The sequence below is a fragment of the Populus alba genome, chromosome 1 (genome assembly GCF_005239225.2).
Source record: "Populus alba chromosome 1, ASM523922v2, whole genome shotgun sequence".
NCBI lineage: Eukaryota > Viridiplantae > Streptophyta > Magnoliopsida > Malpighiales > Salicaceae > Populus > Populus alba.
Genome location: NC_133284.1, coordinates 22,793,448 through 22,813,874, shown reverse-complemented (window position 1 = coordinate 22,813,874; position 20,427 = coordinate 22,793,448). Strand labels below are relative to the sequence as shown.

Sequence of the window (20,427 nt, the reverse complement as noted above, 5' to 3'; positions counted from 1 at the left end):
CACTGTTTTAGACAAGAGGAAAGATATCATTATACTCCTAATAAAAATAAAAATAATAAATATATCATGTGGAAAATACTATTTTACCTCTAAATTTAGCTTTTTTTAACTGATTTGATAAAAGAATAAAATTATCAAATCACTATTATAATTTACAATAATCTATTTCTCTTCCTGGACTATAATGTTTTTCCTACAAGCTACAAGTTCTTTTTTATTTAAGAAATATTTAATTATTATTATTTATGTATATATAAAAGTGGGGTTGAGTAATTTTAATTTTTTTTTTGAAGGTTTTTATTAAATAAAATATAATTAATATATATCTTATTTATTTTTTATTAAATGAGGCGTGATGTATTTTCCATGTCTATAATCTGAAGTATATATAAAGGGTGCGATCACACAAAACAAGGCCAACCAGAGGCAGCCACATAGAGTTTGAATCAAGATCTTCTAGTTCTGCTGCTGAGTCTAATTCTGTGGCTTTTGTCTGCCTTCAATGGCTTCTTCTGTTGCCAACCAGCTCTTTCTCTTCTTCTTTCTATGGCTTTATACTCTCTCTTCATCTCAAGGTTCTTCCTAGCTTATAGCTTATAATACCTACCTCCCTGATCACTACATGCATGTTTAGTTTACTGTCTCTCTAACTCTTTTATTTCTTTCTGTTTCTACTTCCATTCTTTAATTTGGTCAAGAAATCTTCTATAGTTCATATATACATATGAAAATGAGCACCATTTCAGGGTTTCTTCACCATCTTGACAGCTTAGAGGAAGGTTTCAGTGTTTATATTCTTTAAACTTAGCGTACATTGGCATATGGATCGATGTTTGATTCATCCACTATTGTATTTTTCGTTCACAAGTAGTCGGAATAAAGATTTAGTATAATGTAATGTCAATATAAGGATCATATGATTCTTATGTAGTTTCTATCTTTGTTTCAAAGAATTTGAGAAACGATTGTGATTCATTCCATAGATTTCATCATCTTCTACCACTACTTTTTCTTCTTCAAGAGCAGAAATTAAGGGAAGTAGCCTCGAGAATGGTGGCTGAAATATTTTTTCTATTTTTTACAGCTTAGACAGGCTGACGAGGGTAGTTGTTTGTGATTAGTGAGTGCATTTATTTTGTCATAAGTGTAACTATCTAATATCTGTGGGAAGTGTTGTATACATCATATGATCATCAGTATCAATGTGTTATTTGATGTTTAAAGGAAATATCTACTAGAAAATTGGGTGGGGGATTTCTTTAATTGACATGGAAATTTTGTTGCAATGCAGCTGGGCACCATTACTCTGAATTTAGGTATCCGTTCATCAGGAAAGCAAGCTCATTCCCATCATCATCATCATCCTTCTCATCAAGTGGCGGGGGAGACCATGCATATGACTATATAGTTGTTGGAGGCGGCACAGCTGGGTGTCCTTTAGCGGCCACACTCTCTCGGAAGTTTAGTGTCTTATTACTTGAAAGAGGTGGAGTGCCTTTTGCCAATGCAAATGTCTCCTTCTCAAAGAACTTCCACATAACCCTCGCTGATACTTCATCAACTTCTGCTTCCCAATACTTTATTTCTACTGATGGAGTCCTCAATGCTAGGGCCAGGGTTTTGGGTGGTGGTACTTGCATCAATGCTGGGTTCTACACTAGGGCAAGCACAAGGTAGGGTTAATCTCTCTTTCTTCCCTCACATGTGATAATAACAACTAGTCACCTACCACACCGTCACTGTTCTTTAACATTTTCCTTTTAATTTAATATCCATTCACTCAATGAACTTCCCTAGATCCCACATGAAGTTGTTTATGCCACATGAAGTTAATTGGCTGTGGTTTTGAGGCAGGGAGCGATATGAGCTGGAAAAACATATAGAAAAACAAAAAAGAATTTGGAGAAAAAGCTGTCACAGCATAAATGTGGGTGGTCATTTTTTAGTAACATTAACTTGCAAAAAGCTGTTTTTATTTCAAAACGATATTATTTTTAATTGTTTTTTCGGTGATTTCATCTATAAATTTACTTAAATTTTTAAGTATCCTTCTTGAATTTTCACAGTCCCTACTAATTAATTCTGTAACGAGAAACACTATGCTAAGGGTGATGTTTTTCTGCCTGGATTAGATGTTGATGGTGCCAAATTAAAGTCAAGCATGGTATCAGTCATAATTAAAATGACAGAACAAAGTGTTCTATGAGATTGTCATTAAATTAGATCCAACAGGAGAAACTTGGCATGGGGCCATATATTCAAGAAAGTCACCCACAAACACTTGGGGTTGTAGCCTAGTGGTTGAAAGGACTTGTTCCTTATCTCCATACCAGGGTTCAAGCCCTACTTGTGTACGTCTGTTACCCTCGCGGTGCCTTACATGCTCACTAGGCTTGCAGGATGTTCAGTGAGCCCGGGGATTAGTTGTGGTGCGCGCAAGCTGGCCCGGACACCCCGGATCATATATTCAAGAAAGTCACCCACAAACACCGAGGCTTCTAGCCCAGCGGTGGCAAGGGCTTCCTTGCCTCTGCATTCTGGATTCAAGCCTCAACATGTATGTCTGTCACCCCCGCGGTGCCTTACATGTTTACTGGGTTTGCAGGATGTTTAGTGAGCCGTGGGATTAGTCGTGGTGCGCGTAAGCTGGCCCGGACACCCATATAAATAAAAAAGAAAAAAAAAAAAAAGTAAGGGTTTAGAGAAGAAGTAGTGATATTCATGACATTGTACGTAAATTATACAGAGCATTTATGGTTCCTTACCCAACTGTAATGGAATTGGCTTCTTTAATTAAATGCTGTGTGTGGTCTTATTTCAATCTTCTTTGCGGTCATTCTCAAGGGGATTGATTGATCAGGTGAGAGGGTTCATAAGAAACAAACGTGGCATTTATTTTGACCCATTACTACAAACGGCCCACTTTTAATGTACAGACCAAGACTGTTACAGCTAATTTTTAACTAAATTGACCCATTACGACATATTGCTTTTGCTTGTCTCTTAGCTGTTAATGCCTTTGTTAATGGTGTGTTAATGTTGTTGACTTTTCACTAATCTCACTTACTACTTCAAATGAAAGAGGTTAAGGAAAGTTGAGCTTACATAATTTAGCATTCATCATTGTTTTTGGCACGCAGACATTGCATAAAGAAATTGTTGTAAAATGAATCATTTGTAATCACGTAACTTGGAATCCACGTACGAATTGTGATATTGAGAGTGGAAACTGCTGAAGTTTTGCATTCTAAATTTGTAATGAAACCTTTGGAAAAGTTGAAGAAATTGTTTTTTTTGCAGGTTTATACACAAAGCAGGCTGGGATGCAAAGTTGGTGAATAAGTCATACCCATGGGTTGAGAAGCAAATCGTTCACAGGCCTAAAGTTGCACCATGGCAGGTTGTTGTAAGGGACAGTCTTTTGGATCTTGGAGTGGATCCTTTCAATGGATTCACGTATGATCACATTTATGGAACCAAGTTTGGTGGTACCATTTTTGACCAATTCGGCCGCCGGCAAACGGCTGCTGAACTACTTGCTTCTGCAGACCCTCGGAAGCTTACTGTGTTGGTGCATGCCACCGTCCAAAAGGTTTTATTTGATATTTCAGGTATGTTTAACAAGCTTACTTAGTTGCAATGTTATGTAAATATCTCAACTACTGATACTTCAAAATGTTTAACACAGGAAAGCGACCAAAAGCAGTAGGAGTCCTGTTCAAAGATGAAAATGGAAACCAGCATCAAGCATTTCTATCAAACAGCCAGAGGAGTGAAATAATATTGTCATGTGGAGCCATTGGCACCCCTCACATGCTATTGCTCAGTGGTATTGGGCCAAAAGATGAACTCGAGGAGAAGAAAATTTCAGTAGTACTCCACAACAAGTTTGTCGGGAAAGGCATGGCTGATAATCCCATGAACACAATTTTTGTTCCCTTTAAAAGACCAGTACAGCAGTCCCTTATACAAACTGTAGGGATTACCAAGATGGGTGTGTACATTGAAGCTAGCAGTGGATTTGGGCAATCCAAGGATAGCATTCAGTGTCACCATGGAATGATGTCTGCGGAGGTAAGAAACATTTCAACTAACATGGCACCATTAACGTATCCTTTATAGTACTCAAGACAGATAGGGCATGACTAGAACCTGAGTCCTTCCTTCCGTTCTTCCTCCTGCTATGCAATGAGAGCACCATTTGTCACCAAAATATATATATATATATGTTCACTGATGTGCAAAATTTATTGAAAGTTGTGATGTAACTCCTTTAATGATTTTGTTTAAGTAACAGTGGATTTAAAACGTAAAATTCATTTTTTTCTATAACCAGATAGGGCAGTTATCAACCATACCTCCAAAGAAAAGAACACCAGAGGCCATCCAAGCTTACATTAAGAGAAAGAAGGACATACCACATGAGGCATTCAAAGGAGGCTTCATTCTTGAAAAGATTGCCAACCCCATTTCCACCGGCCAGCTCAGATTGATCAGCACAAATGTTGAAGACAACCCTTCTGTTACCTTCAACTATTTTAAACATCCACGTGATCTACAGCGCTGTGTTGATGGTATTCGCATGGCTACAAAGATGGTGCAATCAGAACACTTTAGAAATTTCACTCAATGTGACAAGCAGACAACAGACAAGATTCTTAACATGAGTGTCAGTGCTAATGTTAACCTAGTACCTAAGCATACCAATGACACCAAGTCCCTAGAGCAGTTCTGCAAAGACACCGTAATCACAATTTGGCATTATCATGGTGGGTGTCATGTTGGCAAGGTGGTGAACCGTGATTACAAAGTTCTTGGTGTGAATAGGCTTCGCATTGTGGATGGCTCGGTATTTGATGAGTCTCCTGGGACTAATCCTCAAGCCACAGTCATGATGATGGGCAGGTAAGATATTATAAACCTTGAATTGAGAAATTGGTTCTAAGTAGTGCTCTTTCCTTCTCAAGAACACAAGGTTACCAAGCTGTTTTTTCAAAAAAAAAAAAAAATGAATTGTTGCTTGTGAATGCAGGTACATGGGACTGAAAATTCTGAGAGACAGACTAGGAAAAGCAGCCGGTGTTTAAGGGCTGATCAACCAGGAGCATGAGAGGAGCGATATTAGTAATAGTGCAAAATGTAACGTAGCTCTATATATTTATTCTTAGAAAGCCAGCATTTTGTTGCCCGTAGAATTGCTTCCAACTATATATTTCCATTATATTTGTGCCCTTAATATGTTGTCGTCACTCTGGCCCTTCTGGCTGTGAACATCTTGAACCTAATCTTTCAGGTCCTTGTGCTGAAATATAAAGGAATGTAATCAAAACCCTGCTTCAGCTTGTCAAATTAATCGTTAGGTTCTGTTGAGTTGAGGCTGTTTCTCTTGTCGAGTCTCTTAATTTCTCATAATCTCATCTCTCTTTCTAAATACTATAATTTGGACCAGAAGACACTCCGTAAAGTTTGGCAGCAGTTTCTTTGAACACTATAATTAAGGTTCGGACCATTGTGTGGATACATGGGGAGTTAGGCGGAAAGAAATTATGAATATGGCGAAGAAAGTTCTGCTCGGCCATCTCAAAAACATCAAGAAGGCCACATTATCACTAGCTCCTTTGGATGAATTAAATGATTGATGCCTCATTAACGCAGTTGAAACACATCAAAGAAACTCTCAATCTTCTGTACAATGAGAGGCTAGCGTTCATGGGCTTCAGACTATCACATAATCCAGTAAAATGCCAACATAAAAACAACTAACATAGCTACAGGTACAGGCTCCCAGGATAGCAAAGATTTCTGCACAATAAATTAGTTCCGTGTGAATTGGGAAACCAAGACCTCACAATGTCTGCAGCTTTAAGATATAGCTGTCACTGCTTTTCACTGTCCTCCATGTAGTTGGAATCGTTGCAAATAATTGATAGAGCCTTCCAATCAAGTAGTAACACAGGTAGGTGAACTTGTGCATATGTTATGACTGATGACGAAATTGTATCTGCTAGCTGGTATTGGTTGTTTATTGTGTAATTAGACCATGGAAGTGGATAAAGATTGATGAAGAGTTAGGTTGGAAGAAGTTATTAACCCCGCCGAAAAATCCAGTTTTACATTACTGTGAAGAATGTATTTTGAATATGGCCCTCTCTATCCAAGACAGCTGGAGCTACTTCTTTCTGCTGCAAATGATGGAAAATGAACTGATCCGAGGCTGGAATTTATTTCATTTTAGCTTCCTCCTACTTTCTGCTAGCTTTGGTGACTGATTGTCTCAGATCCATTAAAGCCAGTGACAATGATGCTAGTTCCTTCGCTAATGTGTCCCTCATCGGCAGTTGAAGCTCTTCCAAGCAGCCAGGTCTTTTTTCATGATTACTTAAAACACTTTGAAAGGATACATCAGTTTCATGAGGTTCCGCCATTCATATGTTTCTCTAAAATTAAGTAACTTCCATACATGGAAGTGAAGGTAGAAATGGGATTCAATATGTGAACTGTGAATTGTCTGACACCTTTAGAGAGGAGCACTGTTAACCCTTTTCCTCCAAGCATATACAGGAATTTTGTTTTGCATAAGGATTCCACAATCTACAGCAAAAATGTAACTAATGCAGCAAGAACGGGACCCGGAAAAGCAGTATGGCTGCATAACTGAATCTGGAAATCACAAGGTTACACTTTATTTACAGTTTTTAAGCTACAATACATTTAGCATAGAAAAATCTATGCAAAGACATCCTGAGCTCTTCACTAGATGCAGGAATGCATCTGACAGTCCGTTTCTGTTTCTTCGTATATTAAAAAGTAATATGCTGACACTTTGTAAATTCCGATCAGTTACTAAATAAATATAATTGCAAAAAATTTAAATGAACAAGTTATTTGATTATAAAAAAAAAAAAATTAAAAACTATATAAAAAAAATACCCTTTAAGATAACCAAACCCAGTATAAACAACTTTCACTAATTTAGAAGATTATAAAAAGAATATTTTTTACTACAAATCATTTGTATTTATATTACCTTACTTGTCAAAACACACTTTATTTTGCTTCTATCGGAGTAGCTTACTAGAATACCTAACAATCTTTAAATTATTGTCATTTTAACTAGAACATTCATTTACTAACAATTAACACATAAACTCTCTCTAAAAATCTGCAGGCTTTCTAACTCGTCAATAAATAATTTTTCTTGATAATTTTCTACACACTTCACTCATGTGTCAAAAATATATGTTGCAAAACTTTGTTTAACTCCTTAGCTAGTTGAGCACTATTGCTCCACTGCAAGAGCTGCTTTACAATATAATGCAACAAATTGATTATAAAAGAAAAACCTTTTAAAGAACTTTTTAAAAGATAAAAAAAAAATCATCTAAAATAGTCAAACCCAGTATAAACAATTTTTAATAGTTTTGACTACAAATCCTTTGTATTTGTATTATCTTACTTGTTGAAGACAAACACTTTATTTTGCTTCTACCACAGTGGTTTGCTAGAAGACTTAACAATCTTTAAATTATTGTCATCCTATATATGTAGAATATCCAATTGTAAACAGTTAACACAAGAACTCTCCCTAGAAATCTGCATGCTTTCTAACTTTTTAGGGAACAATTCTTCTTCATAATTTTCTACACACTCTACTCGTGTGTCAAAAGTATATGTTGCAAAACTTTGTACAACTCCTTAGCTGGTTAGACACTCTTGCTCCACTGCAAGAGCTGCTCTACAAAATATTATGATTGTCCTTCATTGTATACAAATCCATGTGATAAGGATAATAACCTTTGATATATAAACATTAACTTTTTAGTCTGTTAAGTTCTTAACAAATTGCTAACATGTTTCATAAAAAACACTTCTTTAATTGTTATCTTCGACTTTTATTTATAATTTATTTAAACTTTTTATATAATTTATACAAACAAATTAAGTAATTATAGAAATAATCACGTTATATCCTCCTATAAGATAAACTTAATTAATTTTATATCTAATTTGGATAAACTAACTATCTAAAAAAATTCATCTTCATCAATTCAAATAATCATTCCTTAACTCTAGCCAATCATTTCAACATTTACAATCTTCTCTTTTAGTTGATTTGTGACAAAACATAATAAGAATGAATTAGCATGCAAGAAGTTCAGATGGTTCAATCATAAACAAATATTTCATTAAAGTATACTTTCAAACACAATTGAAACAATGTTATATAGCATAAGAACAATTAATAATATTTATGCAATAGCATCCTAACAGTTCTTCACATGTTTCATGCAAACAATTCATATCATATTCAAAGAATACTTCATGTAACATGTTAATTACATCATAACAATTCATAATACGTTTAAAAATTATCATGCATTAGATATTATTATGCAACTACATGCATGAAGTTCAAAGTGCATCAAGTCTATCATTAACCTGCACAATATCTTGTTGCATATTTGTTAGCAGCTTGTCAACAACATCAATCTTTAGTTCCCACTCACTAGTAAAACTATCAAACTTATTTGATAGTACTTACAATTGTTAAACTATAAGAGGGAGTAGAAGGTTGGTTTTAGGAGTTGAAACTCTTGGTAAACTTTTAGTCTGATCCAACATTCAAATTGAGAGTTATGTTTGATAGCATAAAATTAGACAGCAGACACAATTACGCTAAAATCTGAATTTTCTTGTTCAACCTTTTCTTTTATTGTATAATTCCCTCTCTTTAAGATAATAAATCCTTAAATATATAACATGAAGAACACCCTCTAAAGGCAACAAATATCCATAAACCTGAAACGAAGGATTGCCATCAAAACCCTATATCGTCTTGTTAGCAAAGAGAATATTTTGAATAAATCTCTCCTTATCATACAAACTCTCATTTTCAGCTATATTCTCTTTTTTAAGCTTTAATTGGTCCTTATAAACCTGCTTAGGTGTTCAGAAAATAAAAGATACAAACTTTTTATCATTTACAAAAGAAAATTTATTTTTGAACCTGATATGCAGAACTTTCTAATCATATTACCAAGGCTTACCTAACAACAAATAACTTTCATGCATAGAAAAAATATCACATAACACCTCATTACAATACTTTTCAATAGAAAATGCAACTAAAACCTATTTAAGCACTTTCAACTCTCTGCAATCATTCAATCATTGTAATTTATATGAAATAAGGTGTTTTGTATTATCCAAGTTCAAGTTATCCACCAATAAGTAGTAGCCATATTATTGCAACTTCCACTATCAATCACATACCTTATTCTGAACATGACACCTCATATGAAAGAAGTTCTCTCATTGGTCCTCCAAATATCCCACCTTAACTTGCAAATTCAATGCTCATTTTATAATAAAAAACACCCTCCTCAACTGAATACTCAACATAATTATCATTAGCATCCTAAAGTGGGGGTATCTCTTCTTTATCACTAACCTCCCTGCCAGTCACAATCTTATCATGAGTCTTCATAACCATAGCTTAGACACTGCAAACCAATATAACCAACCCTTAAAAAACAAAAAATATTTTATGTCATGATTACAAAATGTAGGATTTTCAACTTTACCTTTAATATCAGTAAAGATGCCTATCTTCTCTTTTGGATTCCCAATTCTCTTTCTCATATTCAGTTGAGATTAGACAACCCCTACATTAATCTTCCAATTAGATTTCCAAAGTGACGAAGAACCTAATAGTTGGTTTGGTTGTGAACTACCCTTACACTTGAGCTATCTCTCCATTTTTTTCCATATACACCATATCCTCTAACTTTACATAATGTTGTAACTCCATAATATTCACAATCTCACGATTTATCTCATTCAAGAACCTAGTCATAATGGTTTCCCTATCCTCCACTAAATTATCCAGAACCATCGCAATCTTCATCTTCTTGTGGTACTCATCAATACTCTTTTTACCTTCGCTCAAACATAGCAAATTTTGGTATAATTCCTTATAATAATGATTGTGGATAAATCATCTCCTTATAATAGCCTTTATCTCGTCCAAAGTCTCAACAAGCCTCTCACGATTTCTTTTGTGACTCAAGTTAATTCCATGATATAATGGCATAATCCATGAGCTCGGTTATGACAAGCTTAACCTTTTAACCCCTCGAATAGTTATGACAATCAAATAAGAGCTTTATTTTCTTCCTCCCACTCCAAATACACCTTAGGATTGTTTTTCCCTTAAAATGAAGGAATTTTTATCTTAATGTTGCCTAAACTCTTATCTACCCTATCTCAATACCTAAAATTACTCATATCAACTTTTTGGCTAAAATTGCCCATCTCTCATAACCCCCCCATACCTATGGTTTCTAGGTTGCCCAAACTAATCTTTATGACCTAAAAGTACAATATCATAATCCTTATCACCCATCTCATCAAAATTATCATAAATAATGGGACTAACACGTCTTTCACGTCTCTTAACATTTTTCCACCCAGATCAACTTTATTATGCAAACCATTAATTTTTGCATCAATTTTCTCCCTTTTCTCCATCATATCCTCTGAATTCTCTATGACCTTGTTTATCATTTCCATTTGTTGTACTAAAGCTTGAATTTGAAAAGCTTGATTTTCAATTGGTAGTGTTTTCTAACATCTTTAAATTTGTAAAATACAATAGTGATAAAAAAAAAAATTATTTCCTCGCTCACTCCCTTATATGTTTACACTCATTACATGTTTACACTTCTCTGGTGTTTAACTCATTTAGGCTTTTCACTTTGAAATTCAATACAACCAAATAGAACAACATAGTAGTACAATCCAAATAAGTATAATGAATAAAGAAGCAAGAAATATATGGGGAAAAAAAAAAAACAAAGATGAGACTACAATTATGATTTTGCAAATAATAAACGAATTTGTATGAAATATAGACTTTTTAAAGACGCGGAATAAATCAAAAGCAAAATTAATGAAAATGATTTTATTAACACCCAAATATCCCAAATATAAATTTAGTAGACTGATTAGGTTCATTTTGATAGTAGATAAACATTTTTTTATAATTTGACGCAAATTAGACTTGTTTAAGTAATCTAATACCCGAATTTGAAACACAAATCAAACAAAGTTCAAATAACCCCAAATTTAATATTTGATGTTATTATACCCAAAAAATATATAATATAAATTTTGAAGCGACGCCACATGGTTTGATTCAATCTCTTTTGTATTAGGTTTTCATGATAGAATTATATATTTAGCTTTCTAACATCATTTTTTATTTATTTAGTGTTACTAATATGTAGGGATAGTAACTAAAACAAGGAGAAATTGTTTTTCATTATAGTAGATGTCACAAGCAAGAGAAAGAGTAAAAGATTGAAATCAACGAGAAATTTAAACATGAAGTATAACAAAACATAATTTTCAAAAAGGTATAACCTAAATTTTTAGAGCCTAGCTCTGATACCAACTATTATAAGCCCATGAATATTGATTAGTACTTAAAAATGCATATTTATCAAGGTTTTATATCATCATTTTGCACTTAAAGTATTAATAACTCCTTAACTAAAGCATGTTTTATAATAACAAGTCTAATATTATAAAATGCCTTAATGTATGGTAAATGTTCATCTTAAATGCAGGCCTATCATATAAATCAAAGGATTGATTGATGAGTTCAAGTATGGAAATTGAAATGACAAAGAGAGGGCCAAACTTAGAAAAGAGATGTTGGCGCAGTCCAAACTGGAACACTGTTCAGTAATTGGGTCATATCTCGAGTTCTAGATGTCCAAATGACCTCAAATATTTACACAGATTTGTTAAGACATAGACCTATAACTTTCATGTTTTCATCAAGATCTAAGAAGGTCATTTTCAAGTCCAAATTATAGCAACAACGGAGAAGTCTGAATCTGTCCTGCAGCCCAAACACTGTTCAGTGTTTGGCCCATATTTGGAGTTCTAGAAGTCCAAATGACCTTAAATTTTTACACAGATTTATTAAGACAATTTCCTACAACTTTCTTGTTTTCAAGTGGACCCAGTTCTGATGCTAGCATTTTTGTTTTATTCAGACAAGAAGATAAGGATTTTCACAAAGTCAAGAGTTGGCCACCCACTCAACAATTAGTCATCAAATCAATAATTTCGAATTTTGGCCTATAAAAGGAGGCATTTGCCATGTATTTTGGGGGCTTGGTTGTTCAAATCAAGTTCATGCTCTTTATTTCTCTCTTTATATTTTTTTTTGTAATTTTTAAGTTTTGCTTTCATTAATATCTTGTTTATGCTTTTCATTTCCTTAGTTAACTTGTATCTTATTTATGTTCTTGTTTTGTTTATTTATGTTTTTCTTCTTCATTATGTTTAGCTAAGTTTATTATGTCAAGGTAAAAAGGTTACACTAATGGTGTAAACTCAACATGGACCTTAATGTTTAAGATTAACATGTCTTATCTTTTTATCTTACTAATTCTTAATACCTTGCTTGTTAAATGATTAATCTAGATTTGTGTTGTATAACACTTGGTACAACAAATGCTTGGCACTCTCATAGCCCAACCGTATGGTATTACTTACACCTGAGCTATGAAAGGAACTTGATTTATTGTTAACATCAGTTAACATCATGAATTCCTGACAATATTTAAAAGTTTGGTGTTATGTAAATAAGATAATTAATATGATCATGTTAATAATTTATAATGAGATATTAATGACAAATCATCCGATTGGAACCTCCTCCGTGTGTGGTTTCCAAATTGAGTAATAAGAGTTTATACTATACTTGTTTGAAATACCATTGGTGGATCCTCTAACCTTGACATTTGTTTTTATCATTGTTTAATCCTTACATTAATCTTTCATCTCAAAGTTCTCATTAATTTCTTCCTCCTCTTCTTTTTATTATTACTACTACTACTACTACTACTACTACTACTACTATTATTATTATTATTACTATTAATATTATTACTATTATTAGTATTATTATTATTATTATCATTATTATTATTATTATTATTTACATTATGTTTATATTATATAATATATCTTTTTGATCTTTTCATAAACTCAGTATATAGGCTGAAAACCTGTGACTCGATCTTTTAGATCATTCTCAGGTATAACAACGCCACGTACTGAGTATTATTGTTATTGTTATTGTTATTGTTATTATTGTTGTTGTTGTTGTTGTTGTTGTCTTGTTATTTATAATTTATACAATTAACCTCTTTGTGGTTCGACCCCGGTCTTTCCGGGTTATTTATTACTTCTACACTCCTGCACTTGGGAGAAGACATCAATCTTTTAGTCGTGTCAAATATAAAGATTCAGAAACCCACAACGAAGTAGATGACAAACCTGGAAAGCTAAAAATAAGGTTTATGGTAAATAAACCTTGACCTAAAGATAATTATGTACCTAAGAATCAAAGATATTGGAAATTAAACTTGGACTCGTTGATTATATATAGAGAATCAAGAAACAAAAGTATGTAAAGACACCACAAAGTCAGTTATACCTTAATAAATCAAATTTATTCTTTGTCCCATGAAAGAGAAAAGTGATGTATCATGCAAAACACAAGTTTATTCAAAACATCATGGCAATTAAATTTTGTAGCAAAGAAAATAATTTATAGTCCTCTAAAAAAATAACTCTAATGGACCTTTATTGGGTTACAAATAATAAGCCCATGCTAATAATTAGCTAACACAATCCTAATGCTTAAAACAATCCTAAAGCATTGATTCTAGGCCAAAACAAACCCAAACTAAAATAAAAGCCCTAAAATTAATGTAAATATCCAAATAATAAAATAAAATAACAAATAAAACCTTAAAATAATTTAAATTAATAAAAAGAAATTATTCAATCAAAAGTAATTCGTCATTGAATACTTCTGCCCTCATTTCCTTGTGTAGCTAGGATAAATAAACAATTCTTGTAAGAAAATGATTTTTCAATATGAAGGAATCATTGCCATACTTGGAAACTATGTTATTGCCTATTAAAGATCTTTATAGAACTATGAAACTCAAAAAAATAAGTTGTTAAATATCATTGCATTATAAGAAAAGGAATCTTCTCTAAATAGAAAGTCTACAAGTCAAAAGACAATAAATAATAAAATACATATTGCATTTGCTAACCTATATCATAAGAACTTCCTGAACTATGATTGATCTAAACCCAATATAAAACAGTATGTCTGGAAAATGCTTGGTAAAATTTCAGCTCAATCCAGTAATTAGATTGATAGTTATTCTACACCAAACTACACCAAGGGATCCATTAGAAATTTTAAATGGGATAATTACAAGATCAATGGTAAAGAAGCACAAAGATGTATTTTATGAGCTTATTCAGAGTATTTGGGTCAAGGTGAATTTCAAGGATGATATATCTTTAACAAGTGATGATCAAACCTTAGTTAATTTAATCCATATACAAGAAGAGCTTGATCCATTTACTTCACAGGCTAATTAATTTAGGCATAAGAGGCAATTTTGGGATTATTGTTTCAATTATATAGTTTTATGCTAACAAGCATAATTTTCTATCCGACCATTGGATCGAGCTGAAATTATACCAAAAGTTTTTAAAGGTCTTGTTTTATATATGGTTAAAACTTAATGTGAATTAAACATTATAAATGCCTTTCAATAAAGTCCAGAAGATATTTAAGATTTGTATTAGTTTCCTAATTGATTTAGGATTCCTTTTTCTATTTTATTTAAAACTCTTTTATTATTTTTCCAACTTTGTTTATGATATTCTTACCTAGTATAAATATGGTTATTTATCTTATATTTAAGTTTTTAGGACAAACTTTGATTTTCTAATGATCTATTGAGTGTTTATAAGAGGATTATCTTAATTTGATTATTCATTGAACTACTTTGACTTATCAGAAAATTAACCAAGCTTTATGGTGTCTTCTATACTTCTCATTTGTTTCTCTTCTTAGTAATTGGGTATGGGTTCAGTTTCTATATTTTTGGTGTCTTGGTACAGGTTATTCTTGTGTCAAGCTCAATCATAAGCCTGAATTTAGCTTTCTAAAAAATAGTCGATTTGACTATGAATGTCCGGATCATTATATTTATAGGGTTCGTATCAATAGGTGAGAACATTCACAATATGTTAGGCCTTAAACATTTTTTAAAATTGTTTAATAAATAACAGGGAATGATTATATTGTTTTTCTCTTAACATTTAAAAACAATTTAATTTAGGCATGAGCATCATGCCAACAAAATATACAAAAATTATGTATATTAGATTAAGTATTAATTATTTAATGAAAAAAACACAAATGAATTTATTAGTTTAAAAGCTTATTTAAATGTATTTGACAAGTTAGTTATGCTTGTGTGTGTCATGAATGCTAAAGTAAGTAATGGGAGAGTATTATTTTTTGGTAAGCTCATTGGCATCCTCTAAGAACATGTTTTCAACAAGCCCAACAAACCATATGAAATTGGGCTTTCTCGACGATTACCTATTCAATCATGGTTAAAATATTAAGTCGACTTGACTGTTTTTAATTTAGATATTTGAGATATAAATTTATCTCTGGTATGTTAAGAAGTTATTTCAAAGAATACTCTTAGCTATACAAAAAAAAAATAATAATAAGAATCACCATCACATGCATCATAAGGAATTTTACTTAAATTCCTCAAAGGCTAATTGGTCTTGAAATTTTTAGTTTTGGTTTCTCTAACTAATCTAAATATTACTTTTTCATTAATTGATTAAATATAAAGTTTCATCCAAGTTAACACAAAAGATTCAGTAACAACAAATAAAAATAAGGTAAATTAACCTATCTTACCATAATTTAAAATTAATTTGAATTTGCAAAATAAACTAAAAAAAGTGACATCCACAAAAACATATATAAAATTAATGTGTTCTACAAAGCTCAACCAAAAAAACTCACTTAAAGATATGCCCTTGATAGATTTCGAACCTCCTTACCCCTAGTGGGTGGAGGAGTCTGTTAGGGAGGGGGGCTATCTCCAAAATCAAGGGAGGAGGTTTAATTTGAGGATTTAGTGTTCATTTGTTGCATTTATGTCACGACATATCGTAAATTTTTTTTTCTCTAATTTATTTTTATATGTGAATTTAGTGTATTGATAAGAAATAAATTTTTAAAAATAAAAAAAATGTTATTTTAATATATTTCAAAAAAACAATTACTTTGAAAACACATCTTTTCTTTTCTTTTTTACAATTCAACCAATATAATTAATTACTACATCATCCTTGAACTAATTAAAGATGTGGGCAAGTTTACATTCTCTTAAGAGAGATTGTTTAAAAATGAGATGGATCATTCAAATTTACAATCCCCACCTTAATTAACATCTTAAATGAGGCCACATTAAATATAATTTTAAGTTATAATTGTCAAATCTAGCTTGTTTTAATAAATTAATTAAAATTTTGATTATTAATAATTTAATTTAAGATAAATTTGTATTTGAACTATTTTAAAAATTAATAATGTCTCAACAATCATTCTTGTCAAATGTAAGCTAAAACAAGAATCAAGATCAAATCTAAAAAAAAAATAACCTTTGAGTGAATGGAAGAAATAAATCTTACTAGTTATATATATAATTTAAAAGAATAAAGTAATTCTCAGTTTTGCTATTTATATTAACTCTCAATATATAACCTTACAAACACAATGATAAGAAAGATTTGGTAGTAAACCCAAAGAGAAAAATCTGAAAAGCACAAGGAATGGGTTTTAAAACTCTCACCATCCTCTTAAAGACTACTTATTTGCATTTTCTTAGGTACATAAAATAATTGTACATATGACCTATTTAGACACCTGAATTATGATGTTTTTACACTCACACACATCTAAAAAAGATTTTATTACACTTATATCAAGATTTAAGGTATATATAAAATATAAATAAGACTAATCGAAACTAAATTTGTAATATCTTCAGTAAACTTACCACTTGAACTTCTTTGAGGCAATGTGCATATTCTTGTGTTGTAATAATACAAACAACATGTTTACACAAAAAAGGATCATGGTCTTTGACAATGAGCTTCTCATGATGAAAAGAAAAGTTGTTGAGTACAATACTATTCTTAAATTTGTAAGGAGCATATACCTTTCCAACAATACTTTATGTGGGGAGATTCCTGAGGAAGTTACACGTCTCAGTGAATTACAATCTTTGGATCTATCACAAAAAATCTTTGACACAAAGAATTCCTAAAAGTATAGGTTGTTGGTGTAGTTTGTAAATGAAAAAAGAAAAAATATCTATCTCACATTGGAAAGAAACATTCCATCCTAATGCTTTTAAGTGTGGGTTTTTATTGTGTAGTAAATTAAGCCATGGTGGAAAAAATCTTCTATTTGGCTTCCTAATGTTATTATATAGATATTTATAATATCAAAACATAGCATTTGGAACTTGGAACTTGGATCTTAATATGAACAGTTATATTGTTTCATGGATAGTCATACTGTTTCATGAATAGTTTATATTGTTTGATGAACAATCATATTATTTCATCAATAATCATATTGTTTGATGAACAATCATTTTCCTTTTTATGTGGAAAAGGCCCGTATCAAGAATTATGATTTTACATATGGACAATTCCTCAATATCCTGTTCATTCACAACAAAATATTTTCTTTGTGTGACGATAAAAAAAAAAACATGCTTTTTTGGAGAGAGATACTATTTCACCAATCAAGTCACAGGTATCTAACATATTCATACCTAATAATTTTCCACAAAGTGATGACGAAAGCTTGAACAAATCTTTTTATTTTCCAATTCGACCCGATCCATTCGTTCGTGGAGCTATTTATTCTATCGCGGACATTTCTGGAACACCTCTAACAGAGAGACAAATATTCAATTTTGAAATAACTTATTGTCAACCTCTTTTCCTATATACTCATTTATATTTCAGATTGTGGGTTGGGACAAAAGAAAGAATTTTCCCACTATCTGTGATCAGTATTGATGAATATGATAGAATGGAAGACTCCCTTTTACTATCTAAAATGAAAAAAAAAAAAAAGTTCTAGAATATGCTTCTATTGTGTATCAAATTTATGGTTTTTATTGGTGCAAATTCAATTACCTCAATTTTCAATTGAAAATGCGAAAGAATTCCCCATTTGTAGCAAATGATTATCTGTTAAGCAGAGCAAATCTTATTTAATAGTCATGTTGTTTCATTGTTATGTTTCAAGTTTATAAAAGCATGTTACTAAAAAAAATACAAAAAAATACATATATTCTTTTATTGGTCTTATCTTCTCATTCTTTTAGAGGTTTAGAGGGCTTAGTTGTATCTTGGATGTGTTGTCTCTGTGTGGGACAAATAAACACCTTAAAGATAGTGTTTTCACGCCTCTAAGCCAACTCCATATTTGTTTCCATCCTAAACTTTTATTTTGATGGAGACAAATATGAATTCTAGCGCCAAAGTTGCTAAGGAAGTTAAAATTCAACTAGATCGGTTCGATAATACGAATTACACAAGATGGATGGACAAGATGATATTCCTTCTTACTTCATTAAAGGTTTACTACATTCTTGATCCAAATCTATCTGCACTACCTGAACCACAAGAAGATTAATCTGCCACTATTAAGACTACAAGAGTAAAGCATGAAGAAGATGAAGTGCTTTGTCGATGACATATACGAAATACTCTGATCAATCGACTTTATGCCATCTTCTCCAAATTAAAGTAGCTAAAAGAAATTTGGGTTGCCTTGGAGACACACTACAAGTAGGAAAAATCAGGTTCTAATTGTTTTCTTGCTTTAAAATTTTTTGAGTATAAGATTACTGATAATAAGCCAATCATCGATCAATCCATGAAATTCAAATGTTGATATAAAAACTTAGTGATTTGGATATTAAAATTCCTAATCCACTTCAAGCAAAACTTCCTCAATCCTGGAATGAATATAGAAAGAAGATGTTGCATTCTATAGACAATTATACTTTGACCAATTTCAAACACACTTGCAAATTGAAGTTCAACCTCATATGCGTGAATTGCAAGCAACAAATTCTAAAGTAAATTTACTTACTGAAACTAGTTTGATAATGACTCCAAACAATCTGAAAATGCAAAAGAAAGGAAACAAATTCAAGAAGAAACAAAATGCTAATAAGAAGCATAGAGTTTGTTTCCATTATGGAAATAAAAAGCACTATATAAAATAGTGCAGATTTAAGAATTTCAACAAGAAATGTGGTTCTTTCAAAGTGAATGTGATTGAAAAAGATGAAGTCAAGGAGTTAGTTGTCATGGTTTCAAACATTCAAATTGGAATGATTACCGTATTAAATATGCCAACTAAGATTGTAAAGACTTTAGATTGATGTCTGGATTCTAGTGAAACAATTCATGTTTGCAACAACAAAGCATGGTTCAAGGCTTATGAAGAATTGAAAAAACCTGAAGAGGTCTTAATAGGCAACCATAATTCTGCCAAAGTTTTGGGAAGAAGAATTGTTAAGTTGTATTTTACTTCGGGACAAAAATTATCTTTACTCAATGTGTTTCATGTTCTTGAAATTAGAAAAAACCTTGTAGCCGCTACTCTCTTGAGCAAGAAAGGGTTCAAAATTGTTTTAGAGTCTGATAAGGTTATTGTAACTAAGAGTGGGATGTTTGTAGGAAAGGATTATTTATGTGATGGCATGTTTAAGTTCAGTATTAATGAAATCAATGTTATTTCTGCTTATATGTTTTAATTTACTTCTCTTCTTTGGCATGCTAGATTAGGAAATCTAATGTCACAACCGAAAAAAAAAAAAACCAAAATTATTTTAAAATTGTAAAATTTTATGCAATGTAAAATTTTATGCTGTGTAAATTTTTTCTTAACTAAAAATTCGGTAGAGTTTCTCTTCTAATGGGACCATATCAAGTTATCGACATCTTCATTCCTGACACAACTCATATCGTAATCATGGTCCAATCATCTTGGACCTCTTTCCCAAACAACGAATCACCAAAAAAAAAAAAACAAGTATTGTCCGATAATCAAGATGCAATCAATAATAAAAAAGAAAACTAAATAAAATAAACAAATCTAATGTTTGCCTAACTTACATAATAATAAAAAAAAAAAAAAACTTTGATTATGAATGTAACACCCCCATTATTTTATCATTCCAACATTTCTAATCATATGAACAACCATGATAGAATACAAATATTTAATTTAACATAAAGATATTCTTAAATATGGCATACATATTAATTACATATAAAAGTTTTGTTCTACAAATATAAAGGTTCATTCAAACTCTTTTACATCATTAATAATTCTCAAAATACATGTTGATCAAAATAAGTACACAAAAAGTAGCATTTATTCAAGCAAGATCTATTATACTGCTGCGA

The 20,427-nt window shown here is 31.6% G+C and overlaps 1 protein-coding gene across 1 annotated transcript; it reads left to right on the top strand.

Moving 5' to 3' along the window:
• The first annotated feature begins 411 nt into the window (after positions 1 to 411).
• Positions 412 to 5,393, top strand: LOC118040892 (protein HOTHEAD). The gene is made up of 6 exons (XM_035047963.2): positions 412 to 575; positions 1,292 to 1,673; positions 3,301 to 3,611; positions 3,689 to 4,074; positions 4,337 to 4,905; positions 5,033 to 5,393. Exons 1-6 carry the CDS (start codon positions 503 to 505, stop codon positions 5,085 to 5,087), a joined length of 1,776 nt encoding a protein of 591 aa, XP_034903854.1. The 5' UTR covers positions 412 to 502; the 3' UTR covers positions 5,088 to 5,393.
• The last annotated feature ends 15,034 nt before the right edge of the window (positions 5,394 to 20,427 follow it).

Bases quoted from the DNA above. Each gene is read 5' to 3' on its own strand.
- LOC118040892 (XM_035047963.2), top strand. From the start codon at position 503: ATGGCTTCTTCTGTTGCCAACCAGCTCTTTCTCTTCTTCTTTCTATGG. The intron at 3,612-3,688 runs GTATGTTTAACA...TGTTTAACACAG, and splicing joins GGTTTTATTTGATATTTCAG to GAAAGCGACCAAAAGCAGTA. The intron at 4,906-5,032 runs GTAAGATATTAT...TTGTGAATGCAG, and splicing joins ACAGTCATGATGATGGGCAG to GTACATGGGACTGAAAATTC.